The following is a 14,032-nucleotide window of genomic DNA, read 5'->3' as shown; positions in this document are numbered from 1 at the left end:
TTTTTATTGTTTTATATCCTCTCATGGAACAGCACTAAAGAAATGAAACCACGGTGCATAGAATGGAAAACTGTAAATTTACTGTCCTTTATAAGCCATTCAACCTCTTGCAACAAAAGTGAGTGCACCCGTAAGTGAACAAGTCCACATTGGTCCTCAAGTGTCGATATTGAGTGTGTGTTGAAGCCCATTCCAGCTAATTTTCGGCCAAGCGTTAATGAACCCAACATGCATGGTTTTCGGAATGTACACGCAAACTGAAAGTATCCAAAAATATTTTGTGCCAACTCCAAATGCAGTCAGTCAATCCACATGAATCTCCGTGTGGGCCAGCTGTGCTTTTCGAAGCGGTCGGGCTCTATAGAGTGCGTCGTCAGCACGGGAGCGATAGGATGTGGCGATGCGAGTGACAGGCGCGCGGCCAGAAGACCCATCCGAACACAAGTGTCCGTGTCACGACCCTGGAGGATCCCGGCCATCAAGGCGCCTGCAAAACTGCCCACAAGACCACGATGACTTGTCTTTTGTGTTTGTTTTTTTTAACCATCAAAAATGTTTAACTTTCTACCTATCTCCTGCTCCTGAGACATTCATTGTCTCATGTGCTGCTACACTCAGGGCTGGGTAGTGGACAGCGCACAGCGTCCTCGTCTGTAAATACAGATGGTCACAATAAGATAATATTTTGCATGATCTTCTATCCATCCATCCAGACATTGTTGTGTCATCTTTTGTGTTTGCATTTTGTTGGTTGAATCGGTAAAATTCTTACCTTTGCCTCTTTCCTTGGCTTCATGTTGATGGAGCCCGCGTGGTGCTCCCCGCATACCAACACTCCGTTCTTCCCCAGGGTGACCACCAGGCAGTGGAGATGCTCCAGAAGGGGGCGTGAGAGGGCCACGGCCAGACTCAGCACCTGCTCCAGGGAGTTTGGGAGCACTGATGGACACCGAAGCACATCCTGGCTTGAACATTAATCCAAAAGACAAACTATATTCCTTCAAGTGTTTACCCTCAGGCGTTTGGAGGCCAAGTGTTTTGTTCATGCTGCACAACTCCGCCAAGTTGGGTGATGTGTAGGACAGCGACTTCCAGGCGTCAGATAGGAAGGGCTTACAAGCTTTTTCAGAATTCGTCGGCTCATACCAAACTGCACGTTGAGGTTACGCATCAGAGTCAATAAAAGCTGTAAATTCCATGTTAGGCACTTTTCGAAGATCAAGCGCACCATTGATGTTGTGTCGTTTGGCGACGGAGCAAACATATTTGATGGTGGAGGCTGGGATGTTTCCATCGAGACACACCAGAGTAGATGACAAAAGCTGCGTTTCAAATTGTGACACCTATAGGGAGACCAGAAGAAGACAGATGACAATTTTCAATTTGTTTTACTTATTAGTCATTTTTTGAGATTCAAACACAGGACCTCTGAACTAATCCTCCAAAATCACTACAGAGTACAATCAGAAGCGCTTACATATTGTTCCGTTATCTGCTGATGAACGTCCATGTCGCCCAATCCGAGACTGAGTTCTCCATTTTCAGTGATCACGGCACAGTAAGTTGCTGTGCTTTGACCTTCCAATCTCATCACTCCGCTGGTGTCCTGACGCAGGCCAAAATTATTTATGGATCATAAACTTAAATCAACATTTTGTTTTGTCATAAGCAGGCATCCCTGCAAGTGCAACGTTTTACAATTTTGGTAAGTTTTGCAATTGTGCAAAAGCTACCATATGTTTGCAGTAGTTGAAGACAGCATCGGCGTTAGAATCCGACCCAGTGGCTGAGATGAACGTCGGCCGATGGCCCAGACGACTCAAGCAATCTTCAAAAAGACAAGTAAGACTACAAAGATGAGGTCAATCGGATTCCACATCATCAGAGCAAAATGAGGCAAACCAACCGGCGATGTTTCGGCCGACGCCCCCGTACGACTGACAAACGCTTCCTGGGTTGGTCTGTCCAAACTCAAAGTGATAACAACAAAATGACTGTTAGCTTTGTTTGTCAAGAGGAAGTGACCTAAAATGACATCACGTCAGAGGTTTCACATAAGGTTATATACGTGTATCAAGTTTTTGTTACACTTTTGGTTTGCCAATGGCTCAATAAAAGTTGGAAACGCTGCTGTATGTGTGATATAGATGATAAACTTACTTGAAGTGTTTTGGTTTTTCCTTTTGCAATAAAATCCACATTCATCCCGCCGATGACAACCTGTGGTAAAATAGAATAACAATTGTTGCTAAGCCTGAAAACTTCAGAGGGAAATTTGATTTATTTTAAATGCCAATCAAAGTATTACTTTTGGAAATAAACAGGCATGTAAAAAAAAAAAAAATCTCCTTAGAATGAAACACCTGAATCAGATGACACTCACAATACTGGATTGAGATTGTTTAGCGGGATGATGTAATGCATCACTTGACTTTCCTTCCTTCATCCGTTTTGACAGCGCGCAAGCTATCTGGCTGCCAACTTTAGCGTTGTTATGAATAAGAGCAATATCTAAAAAAAAAAAAATGAAGGAGCAGTAACCTTCCGTATTGATGACTGTTTTTTTTTTTCTTAGAAACGAATCATGAGAAGGATACTGGATTGGAGGGACTTTCCTAACGTCAGCTCGTTGACCCTTCGGAGAATGTACGGCGTCACATGTTTTCCTGCAATCCCTTGAGAACTGAGCGAGGAGAAAAATACAGAGCATTAGCCTTTAAATAATGTTATTTTTCCATGTACGCTTATTAAAAACAGCATTCTACAATATCGTATGTATGTTTATGACAACAAAGTTATTACGCAGTAAAATTGTCAATTTTGTTGTGCGTGCTTTGCCACCTGGGGACAGTATAATACAGATATACAAACACCACGGAAACATTCTTCGCAGAGGATAATCAGTGTATGCCTGCGACTGTGAATATTGTTATATTTTCTGTTTATCATATTTTTATTCCGGAAATGTGTGCATGAAAAATGAAAAGTATGTAAGGCATAACATAATTTGTACATTTCATTCATGAATTGAAATTTGTCACCTTGCCTCTGCCACGGCTGTCTGGATTGCTCGGTCTATCCGCTGGCCCGTTGCCGAGTGTTCTTGCGGGATGGGCACGGCTATCAACACACCACTGTGGACACCCAGCGACAAAGCGCTCTCTAATGACAAATTTGGGACCGTTAAGACATTTTCTGACATCATATGGTCGTTGAGCTGAATATTGAAAAGTGTTGATTCACCAATGAGTTGTGCAGCCTTGTCAGGGTCGGAGACTTGGTACGGGGAGGTGAATCCACTTAGCCGAGAGAAGAAGGCTGGGAAATCTTTTGAGGTTCCGTAGGTGGCGACGCATACACCCTGTGTCTCCTGATAAAGGAAAATACAAACTGGCATTTACCTTTTTTATTTTCTGGGGGGGGGGGAGGCAACTTTTGACTTTTCGAGGAACTACACTAACAATTAATTATGAATCACAGCAATACACGAGCTACCGTATGTCTCCTCAAAGCTTTTACCAAGAACTCCAAAGTGCGTCCGATGTCTAGAATAGATTTGACCCCAGCAGACACCACAGCAATGGGAGTCCTGCCTAGTTCTGTTAGATCAGCACTGATGTCCAAACCTACACAAACACCAAACTTATTAATGTGCAAACATGATGATGATAAAAAAAAAAAATAGAAAACATCCAACAGATTGATTAGCTCAGAACAAAAGTTCACCTAATGGAAAATAAGCACTATTAAAAAAGTGGATGGATGTTTTTTTAATTAAGGACCCACGGACACTCCAGTACTCCCAAATAAAATTGGGTCCATCTTACTGTTCTCTCCATCTCTGTGCACTCCTCCAATGCCTCCGGTGACAAATACAGGGATGCCAGCTCGCTGTGCTGCTATCATGGTGGCCGACACAGTGGTCCCTCCAGTGAGCCCCTGAAGATGATGATACATCATCATCACATCTGGTCAGTGGTGGGAAGTCACGGAATATAAAATGTTCTTTATACTAATATGTTCTATGCAGCCCAACTAGTCAAAACATTGTTTTGATGAACGTTTGGTTTGTAGATTAAGAATTACACAGGCAAAATCCATCTACTTTTAAGTATCTCTGGGGCGGCCATTTTGCCACTTGTTGTCAACTGAAAATGACATCACAGTTGGCAGGTCTCGGGTCACATCCAATCACGGCTCACCAGTTATCTGAATCTGAGCTGTGATTGGTGGAAACCTGGATACTGTGATGTCATTTTCAGTCGACAACAAGTAGCAAAATGGCCGCCTCTGAAATGTATAAAACCAGGTACATTTGGCATCTATTGCATACGAGACATCAAGCTTTATATTTATTGAGTGTTGCATTCTTACTTGGCTAACCACATACGGCAAGTCACGTCGAGACACCTTGACGGATCCCGCACAGTGGGCCAGGAAGTCCAGCTCTTCCATCGACAAACCGACGTGAACCTTGCCCTCAATCACCCCGACAGTGGCGGGGGTGGCATCTTGGTCCCGGACGATGGCCTCCACCTCTCTGGCTGTGCTGCGTTGATCCGCTTACTCAACGTAATTATCACACACAGAAACTTCTTATCAAATACCTGAGATTGTGAGGATAGGGCATGCCGTGAGTGATGATGGTGCTTTCTAGCGCCACCACTGGACGCTTTTCTGCCAGCGCCTGCGATACTGATGGATGAAGTCGGAAGACGCTGTCTAAAACGAGTCATCGTGTATTACTGGATCAGTGGTAGGATGTAATGAGTCCATTTTGACAAAATCAGGACAAGAAAGAACAGAATTCTTACCATTTTGAAATGTTGACAGTCCTCTTCTAATTATCAATGCGGAGACTCGCTTCAGCATTTTGTGTGGACACACCTTGACAAAATAAAGAGAACTTAGTGACAATAAGCTAAGAGTAATTCGCACAAGAACGTTGTACTGACCTCCGCTGCTCCCCCAAAAAAATAAAATGCTTGAAACTTTGCCCAGGAGGCTGAACTTTAATCCCAGACAGTGTTTACACGGCCACATAGCATCAATAACAGAAAACTGCTGGTTAATGAGTCCTCCAGAAGTCTTTTGGGTTACAACACATCCATTTACGTCAAGACAAAAAAAAAAAGAGCTTCAAAGTACAATAATTGCACTATATGCAAAATAGCTATTTTCTAATTTTCCAGGATTTATTTCACATTTCCAGGGAAGATAATGTTTCTTCCTCAGCATTTTTTTTTTGAATTTGTTAAAAAAAATAAAAATAAATTGCAGACCCCCTGAAATATCCTTTGCCTCCCCAAGAAAAAAATATCCTAGCTCTGCCTATGCAGGGAGGCTTTATGGAGAGGAAACATTTCCAAGGACAACCTCATTATCCTAATGTTAATTCAACTCAACAGATGAGAATTTGGTGTGTTTGTTTTAGTTGTGCACTTAAAAAAAAGAGGAAAAGATAACCCTGCATTATAGGACTTGCTCCTCAACTTCCAAGTCCTCCACTCGTTCCTCATCAAACCACCTCGGGTGCTCCAGCTGGTACTCCCTGAAAGCCTCTAATGCCTCCTGCAAGGCCCGACCTGAGGGGCAACGGTGATATTCCCCCTCCGCGAGTCCTTCGATGTGACAAACTCGCCCGGGCCCGTGCTTTTCGGTGTCCAGGATTCTGAAGAAGAGCTCCTCGAACTGCTTCATGAGCTTGTATCGAACTGTGACGTTGAACGGCGGGGGGACGTCTTCCGGAGAACCAACATCTTCAAAGTAAGCCACCATGTACTTCTCGAAGGAAGCGTGGCGCACCAGATGTGGGACGACGAGGCCGAGAGCCGGAGTGAGCATGTCGCCCACGGGCGAGCGTAGGTCCTCCTTTAGTAGAACCCGTTTCTCTCCACACATGGCTCTCCATTTGGCTCGCACCCCTTGTGAGCACAGGAGGAGGATCTTATCCGAAGAGCCTTCGATTCGTTCTCTCTGCCAGTCCAGCCACTGGAGACGGCCCAGTGTTCCCAGTCGGGTGGAATCCAGTAGATCCAGTATCACCTCAGTGCCGCATTTGGCTGTTAGGAAGGCGCAAAATTTGAGAATGATATTTTTGTATAGTGGGTGGTCAAGGGAGTAGAGGATGAAGACTCTTTTTCTTTCTTCCACTTGGAAATATTGCGGTTGTTGCTTGACAGCCAATGACGACGCACTGCCGTGATCTGAGGGAAAGGAAGAAATTGATCATTGCCTCTGATTGTGCCAATTGCATTTTTTAAGATGGCGGGGTCCACAATTTTGTTCAAATACGATTACTTTTGTAAGATGCGGCCCGGAGCAGATACACAAAACAAACACCAGCAAAGACCAGCCCCACTGAGCCCTTTATCATTGTAGTCCGTGGTGGAAAATCTACACATACAAAAAAAAAATGGGTCAAATTGTCACAAAATGTAATGGAACTGCAAAAACAGTACTTACATGAACAGCAATTGATTTTTATCTGCTGTGGACGGCAGCCGTCATTTTTGCATCTTGTGAAAAATGGCTTAATCTTGGAAGAAAATAATTAAACATTAAGCTTTGATACACTGGGAAGGATAAAAAATAAATAAATAAACACAATTTACCGTTAGCAGCAGTTGACATGTTAAGAGCTTTGACACATCCAAGGCAAAGGTGACATTTAAAGATGTTCTGTTCTCCTGTTTGTGAGATTAAATAAGATATTAATATAATCTTATCGGATCTATACGATGCGATACTCGTGTCATCTTCGAGTACCTTGGAGACATTCTTTGAGAAATGGATGCCGTCGCTCTGAATGGAGACTTGGTATATGTCCGAATGCTCATCCACCTCAAAGCCCACAAAAAGTAACAATTTTTGATGTTTTTCCGCTGACAAAGCAGTCGTGACTTGAGCATCCCAAAGGCTACCTTGAATATGAAGATTTGAGGAAAAAAATAGATGACGATGACAATCCCTGGGCTCTGTATTTTAAATACAACAAAGAACTCACCGTTTTCCAAACACATCTGGGAGTTTTGGATTCTTTTGTCATCACATCCTGATCATGACAGCAAAGGTCAAATAAATAGAAATTCATTATTGGATGCAATGACATAGACCAGCTCTGGAAAATCAGATGCATCTAAATACTTTGCACCAAGAGGGAAACTTGTATTCATTTTTATTTAACCAAGTCCCTTTTTAAAATAAACTAAACCAAAAATGGACAAACTATTCCACTTCTGATTTCAAGTCAGAAGTGTTGCTGGAAATTTTCAAACCTCACCTGGGATTGTCACTTGCTTTGTGATGGCGTAATCTCCAACGTCCGGTTTTGGCAAATTAAAAGCTAACAACGTATACGTTCGGCCTGGCTCCACCACCAGCCCGGACAATGAAAAAGTCCACTAAGCAGGAAAACAAAGTTACCAATTTGCCGCCGTTCAACTTTAAACACGAAGCTCCTTACCTTGCGAAAATTGGGATCGAGCTGCTGCTTGACACTATAAGTAAACTGCAAGCACACACTTTGATTGGTTTGCTTATCAATAATATGCAACTGAGAGCCTTGGAGTGTTTGTAAACTTGCTGGGGAGGAGAGATGATGATTTTTTTTTTTTTAAACTGTCAGGAGCAACTGGATCTAATATTACTCACCGTCTGATTTTAGCATCCACGTTACATTCATGATGGGAACGTACACGCGGTGGTCAACACCAATTCCCACGCAGTCCAGACCCCACTCAGGTGCGGTGGGGGCACTCTGTCGGGGCACAACCTTGTATTCGCCCGTGCACTTATCTGACATTTGAAAACATGAGCGCCATGTTTACGTTGCTGACAGCTGGTTGTAGACAAATTTAAGCACTCACAATTAATCGTGCAGCTATCGAGTCCCTGTAAAAGAAGAAAAGGTGGTTGAGGACACAAACAACACTGAAGCTCAGGTGGAGAAAGAATCATGTCCAAGCGCTCGCGTTCTCACCGATTGGGCGCAGTCGGGCATCCAAAGGAATGATAACGCTGCGAACGCAACCGGCAAACACGAGCAGAAGAATGCCACAAGGTTCATTGTGGTCTTGCAAAAGTCAATAAATGACATCGGTCAAGAAGGAAGATTTGGTGGCACAACTTTACACTTGAGATTTGCTTGAAATGCGAAAAAAAATAATCAAGAGTACTCAGGAAGGACGGTGTTATCGGTACAATCATATCTCAGGCCACATTGACAGGAAATATTGCTCAAGGCTGCTTATTTTGCACCGTGGCGTACTGCAAACACAGATTATCATTCTCCAGACAAACATTTTTTTTTCCCCCAAGCTGAAATTGTCTCCAACGCAAAACCTTTATTAACTAAAAAGGCAACGGATTAGAAAACATTTGAACATCCTTTGAAGGTTCCACTGTTAGTAATAAATAGATTTAATAGTGTTAACAAAAAGGCAGAAAAATACCAATTTGAATCAGGCAGGCCAACTTTCGGCGATGACTTCAGTTACAATTTCAGAAGCAACCTAAAATGCACTGCAACCTAAACGGCATTCTTTCAGCTATGAAGGTTATTTTAAGTTCATCATCAAATTTCGGAGTCGTGTAAGAACATGATACACAGATATCACATCGACGTCAGAGTTTGAGGAGTTGAATCAAAAGTACTCCCGAGGCTACGTTGTCCTCACTGAAGTTTGTTTGTCATCAAACTGCTGAGAATGTTCCAGGTTTATTTCCTCCCCAGTGTGTATCCTCATGTGTAATGCCAAGTAACGTGCGCTCGATACTTTCTTTTGGCAAAGGGAGCAAGAAAGCGTCGGTTCTCCGTTGTGTATTTTCCTGTGCGCCACCAAGCCGCGTTTCCCCGAGAATCCGGCGCCGCACACAGAGCAGGAGTAAACGTTCCCCTGGATGTGGATGTGTGAATGTTCCACCAGACTGGAGCGGTGTCTGAATCGCTTGCCGCACACCGGGCAACGGTGAGGCTTCTCCCCCGTGTGTCGCCTCATGTGCAACATCAGACTGCTCTTTTTGGCAAACTTCCAACAGCAAAGCGTGCAGGCGAAAGGTTTCACTCCGCTGTGACTCCGCAAATGCACGACTAAATCGGAGCGCTGCATGAAATTCTTCGCGCATATCGAGCACCTGTGCGGTGTCACGCCCGTGTGACTCATCGAATGCCTTTTCAAGCTCGCCCTGGAAGCGTAAGTCTTGCCGCAATCGCCGCACTGAAACTTCTCGACGTGACCTTGGGAGTTTGTGTTACTGTGAAAATTCTCATCCAACGAGGTTTCTCCTGGGTTGCTGTGATGAAGGTGCAGAGAACTGACATCATCACCTGCCCCGTTCCCAATTTCTCCTTCCGGGTTGGTCCAGAATTCTTCCACTTTAATGTGGCAGGGCTCCGGTGTTTTCTGCTCTTCGTCACTGCCGTGCCACTCGTGCTGCTCAGGAGTTAACTCTTTTTTCATGTCTGTTGGCTGCTGTCCTTCTGCAGGACACCATAAACAGACAAAAAAAGTATTATGTGGAGATAGATATTTACAGATTTTTTTTAGAACTGGTAAATACATTCGAACGTACTTTTTAATAATGATTTGTCATGCATGTGAAAACACATTGTGAGACGAAAATGAAAGGTACAATACAAACCTACGATGTGTTGTTGCACACTGGGCCGGAGAAACGCGTCCAGTAGCTGTCGCTGCCGCTCGTTTTCCTCTTTGGAGCGACACAGTTCCTCCTCGTACTCCATTATCGTCCTTTCAAAGAGTCCAAATATCTCGTCGGCGGCTTCGGTTAGTCGCCTGGCCACCAAAGCCCTCAGCATTTGGACTTTACACATTTTGACGAGAGCACCGCTGTTGTGTTGTTAAACAATCGAAACCACTTCCGCAGTCTTCGGTTACGAGGCTAAAGCGAATTTGACAAGCGTTGACGGAGATGAAATTATACCTACAAAAATACTTTATAGTTTTTAATTATCAAACGCCATCGACGGTGTTCGTATGAAACGGAATAACTGTTATGCTAATTATAGAATCGCGCAACCTCCTCTACTGGACAGAATCGACAACTTCCGCCTTTTCTTCTTCGGCGGTCTTGATTTTAGCTTAAAAGCCATGACGTATATTTACTGCCACCATCAGGAGGGGATCTTTCGGATGGGATAATAAATAAAGCAACGTGGGATTTTTTTTGAAATGTATTAATTTTAACAGATATCCTTCTAACACATGTACCTTGTTATTCATTTATATTGACTGTGTCTGTTTTGTAAAACTGAACCTGAAAGTGTGACTCTTGATTAAAATATGGCTACAAATTCATATTTTGTAGGGTTCGATGGCACTGAAGAGACTCACAATTTTCAATAGAGATTATGCCGATTTTTTTAAAAGTTAGAAATTGCTATGTGGTTAAAAATATAGTACAAATATTTATTTCGACCTCCAATGGCAAGAAGACTCAATAAAGTGTTTGAGCCTGCAAGGATAAACACCTCATGCCAATGGATAGCAGGGGATTTTGGAACAGCAGTTTTTAAAGCCCGGGCAGAGATTAGATGGTTGACCATAAAAATTCCTGCCACATTTTCTCCTGAGCTCGGCTGTATCAGTTGACACATAGCAGGAACACACGCACACGGTGTCTAACACATACAATGGACAATACAGTGGCTCTCAAATGCTTAAATTTACTGTAGACTTTTCCATCCTCTGTACATCTATGTCTGGTGAGCAGATTATTAAAACTGTGTTCCAAAGTCATGTGGCGCCGGAAGCCAAATTCTCTTTTGCCCAAACGCCAAACATGCTTGGAGCACCTGATCTCTCTGCAGAGAGGATGACCGAGCTGCCACTTCGCTGAGGTGCATACTATACAAGGCCTGCCCTTGTGCTGCACAATAACATGCTATAATATGTTCCGACTCTGGATCGAATCCAGAATGGTTCCATTGTGATGCGCCAATCGTCAGAGTGGGAGTGGACGGGATATATTTGCATGCAGATATGTGGGTGTGACAATAAGTTCACAATTTGAGGGCTTGTTTGATTCTGATCACTGCCATTTGTTTTGATTGACTTCACCTTCAAGGTAAGATGAACTAACAACACAGTAATATCAAAATAAATTCGATTCTATTGACCCTTGGCAGCCCTTCAGGTGTTTTAGTATTTGGTTCACTTTATGCGCATTGAATCCAGTGGCAATTGACTGCGGGGGAGCCGTAAATGCCTCTCGGCGGTCGGTATTCACACATCAAGCTTCTTGATGATCTCGCCATGCTTCTTGAAGCAAAGAAATGTAACACGAGACTTGACCTGGCCATGCAACGGCGGATGGCAACGGTGTGCTTGACCCACTCCCGTGACCCGTAAAGCTCGCTCGCACAAACGTTCATCCCCACTTCAGCCAAGCTGTCATTAACTGATTGTGATTATGTTATGCCGGAGGCTTTGAGGCTTTTGTTTCGGCTAAGTGAGAAAAATTATTATTCAAGCAGAACCTTCCCTATCTGACAGATGTTATGTCATTTCGAATTAGAGTGGGCTTGCTTTTAGAAATTCAGCCTTCCGTGAAAGCGGTGCAGGCCGTGGCAGCTGCACGTTGTCAAATTTAGCAACTCAGTAGCCTCGTCGATAACAATATGAACGATCCTAACATGCATGTAGAAGTACTGTAATATTAATTACAAAACTAAAATCATACAAAGTAATGCTAACTTAATCTTTGTTTTCGCTCCAAAGCAACAATAAACTGCAGATATGTCTGAAGGGTGAGTAGCCGACTATTTTTTTTTTCTTCATTCCTTTATATCATAATTTGCTTTTAATTGAATTTTTTTTCTCTTTGACTGCCTGTCACATTTTCCACAAAAGGCCGGTGAGTATGACGAACAAAAAATTCCAATCAGTTTCTTGTGAATGTTGAGAGATATCAGGGTTGAGGAAAATGATTAGCATAGATTAGCGTATTAGCAAATTGGATTTGAATCCACCCTGATCTCTCAGCATTCAATCAATAAGCTATTCCAAGCAGATGTGTAGTGTAGCCATTTACCTCGCAGAGAAAACCCAAATATTCGGCCACTCGCCGACTCCACTTGAAGGTGAGTCCAGCAGATACGACGTGAAAATATTTGAAAGGCCAGGAGCGGAGAGTAATGACCTTCTTACGTTCAAGTCCATCTTGCTGAGGAGGGCCGGCTCCATGCTTTTGGCTGAGAGTGAAGAAAAAAGAGAAGAAAGGCAAAGATTCATCAATGGATGTTTCCCTGATCCAAAGACTTCAGACCTGTCAGTTCAAGAACTTCAGGTAGCAACCCCGAAATATCATCATTTTTACTCAATCACATTCAATGTTTTTGCTTTGCAGGAACTGTGTAAAGAACTACACCGAAAAATTGATGTCACCGATGAAGCTCGTTATGATATCGCGATGAAGGTGGACAAAAATGAAAATGAGGTAAAGGACGCTGGAGCTAACAGACTCCCTAAATGGAAACATTCTTTTGCATTTCTACAAATTTGAATATAAAAAAAAGTAAGAATATAAGTGAGTATATATAGTTAGGAAACCAGGTGAGTCGTAAAAACGAACGGTCGGTTTCCCACACGACTAATTTAAAAGCAGCCGCTGGGTCAGCATGTACAAATTCACACTATTGTGTGACCCACTTAGTTAGACGCCGATCATCTCTGGCTAAGCTTAGAAAGGCACGTTGCAAATGTGTTAGCATTTGACAGGATGGATTTTCCGAACTTCGTCATATCGCATCTCGCTCTTTAATACCGCGCACGCAAGTGCCAGCAATACGACCGCCTCCGGGACAAGTTGAAATTTGATTTGAGATGATAAATATAAACGATAAATATAAAGCATTATAAAGTAACTACTTATTGACACCTCCCCCAAAATATTGTCAACAGCTGGCAAACCACAGATTTTGTCCAAATGAAGTTCCTCAACTCACTTCAAAATAGCTCAGACCACCAGATGGCGCCAGAGCAATAATAATTTCGCTTTGGGCGCCATTTTGTGGTGAATATAAAAATAATGAATAGTTGACTACAGCAGCAAAAAAGTGAATGTGATGAAATCACCAATCGCGTCGTCGTCCGCAGATTGCGTCACTGAAACAGAAGATTGTCTCGCTGAAGGGGGTCAGGCGTCCCAGCTTGAAGAGAGTGAAGAAAAGCACCGAAGACATGCTGGGCGCATACTCGGACCCTTCCAAGCACATAAAGCCCGATTTCAAGGTCAACCTTAAGACAGTCAAGAAAGAGGATGAAAAAGTAAGGCTCAAAGTTGAACGCGTGGTTAGAGAAAGTACAAGATGGCATCGAACGATGTTTATGGCCCGCAGCGGGAAGAAGTGACTGACTGGCGCAAGAATGTGGAGGCCATGTCTGGCATGGAGGGCAGGAAGAAGCTGTTTAACGCCGGCCAATAAGCAAATTCTTCATCGTAGCTGGTGAGTAGCTGTGAATGAACCATCATGACCAGCATTGAAATTCAATTTTATATTTTATTAACAATGATTTGCTTTTTTTTTTTATTTACAGGTTTGGAGCACTACATTATTTTTAATGGATGAATACACTTTTTGCCAATTTGGACAACTCTGATTAAAATCTTACAACTTAATTTCATTTGTCTTTATCAGTGAGTACATTTGTGTTTGGAATGAAATAAACGGCATCATTACCGATTACAAAACTAATCGAGTAAGGGTAAGAGAGACTTAACTTGAAGTGACAGCATCGCAATACACTTGCTGTCCTAGCACAAGAGTTCTATTTTAGCTGGCCACTCACAGGGCACACAAGGAGTCCTTGAATGTGACCTGAGAACTTCTCCTGGCACTTCGAGACGGACGCTGCACACCTCAACAGCTTCATTTTGAACAGCGGGAAAAAGGTACGTAAGAGTGGTTCTCACGGCTCTTCTGTTTTTAATCAAAGAATGAATGCAATTTATTAGAATTGAATGCATGGTTTGAATCACAGAGATTAGATGCAAGGCCACTTGTAATAAA

General features: G+C 43.0%; 3 protein-coding genes across 5 annotated transcripts; 1 reads left to right on the top strand and 2 right to left on the bottom strand.

Annotated features, from left to right (window-relative positions):
* Positions 1–58: 58 nt before the first annotated feature.
* zgc:136858 (uncharacterized protein LOC678543 homolog) lies at positions 59–5,454 on the bottom strand. Its single transcript, XM_061282712.1, has 19 exons — positions 4,956–5,454; positions 4,815–4,887; positions 4,608–4,722; positions 4,375–4,549; positions 3,828–3,939; positions 3,520–3,626; positions 3,244–3,370; positions 3,042–3,162; positions 2,598–2,683; positions 2,384–2,511; positions 2,161–2,220; positions 1,907–1,970; positions 1,734–1,828; positions 1,478–1,606; positions 1,229–1,343; positions 1,013–1,150; positions 773–939; positions 569–651; positions 59–495 (listed from the first exon to the last, which is right to left on the bottom strand). The coding sequence occupies exons 2-19, from the start codon at positions 4,870–4,872 to the stop codon at positions 300–302; spliced, it is 2,076 nt and encodes a 691-aa protein (XP_061138696.1). The 5' UTR covers positions 4,873–4,887; positions 4,956–5,454; the 3' UTR covers positions 59–299.
* On the bottom strand, positions 4,986–10,709 carry LOC133156772 (interleukin-17 receptor A). Of its 2 annotated transcripts, none has more exons than XM_061282713.1 (12): positions 9,643–10,709; positions 7,982–9,481; positions 7,869–7,893; positions 7,654–7,797; positions 7,466–7,584; positions 7,283–7,403; positions 7,007–7,054; positions 6,769–6,923; positions 6,615–6,689; positions 6,466–6,538; positions 6,301–6,396; positions 4,986–6,206 (listed from the first exon to the last, which is right to left on the bottom strand). In XM_061282713.1, exons 2-12 carry the CDS (start codon positions 8,096–8,098, stop codon positions 5,473–5,475), a joined length of 1,707 nt encoding a protein of 568 aa, XP_061138697.1. In that variant the 5' UTR covers positions 8,099–9,481; positions 9,643–10,709; the 3' UTR covers positions 4,986–5,472. The 2 variants fall into 2 exon arrangements, with proteins under 2 accessions (XP_061138697.1, XP_061138698.1); XM_061282714.1 differs by having other exon boundaries at positions 9,647–10,709.
* Positions 10,710–11,963: 1,254 nt separating this feature from the next.
* On the top strand, positions 11,964–13,641 carry LOC133156775 (troponin I, slow skeletal muscle-like). 2 transcript variants are annotated; one of them, XM_061282719.1, is made up of 6 exons: positions 11,964–12,103; positions 12,178–12,309; positions 12,370–12,459; positions 13,119–13,289; positions 13,361–13,468; positions 13,560–13,641. In XM_061282719.1, the coding sequence occupies exons 2-5, from the start codon at positions 12,205–12,207 to the stop codon at positions 13,445–13,447; spliced, it is 453 nt and encodes a 150-aa protein (XP_061138703.1). In that variant the 5' UTR covers positions 11,964–12,103; positions 12,178–12,204; the 3' UTR covers positions 13,448–13,468; positions 13,560–13,641. The 2 variants fall into 2 exon arrangements, with proteins under 2 accessions (XP_061138703.1, XP_061138702.1); XM_061282718.1 differs by having other exon boundaries at positions 12,034–12,309.
* The last annotated feature ends 391 nt before the right edge of the window (positions 13,642–14,032 follow it).

This window comes from Syngnathus typhle, linkage group LG7, assembly GCF_033458585.1.
Source record: "Syngnathus typhle isolate RoL2023-S1 ecotype Sweden linkage group LG7, RoL_Styp_1.0, whole genome shotgun sequence".
Taxonomy (NCBI): domain Eukaryota; kingdom Metazoa; phylum Chordata; class Actinopteri; order Syngnathiformes; family Syngnathidae; genus Syngnathus; species Syngnathus typhle.
The sequence above is the reverse complement of the archived record's forward strand: the minus strand, read 5'-3'. Positions and strand labels throughout refer to the sequence as shown.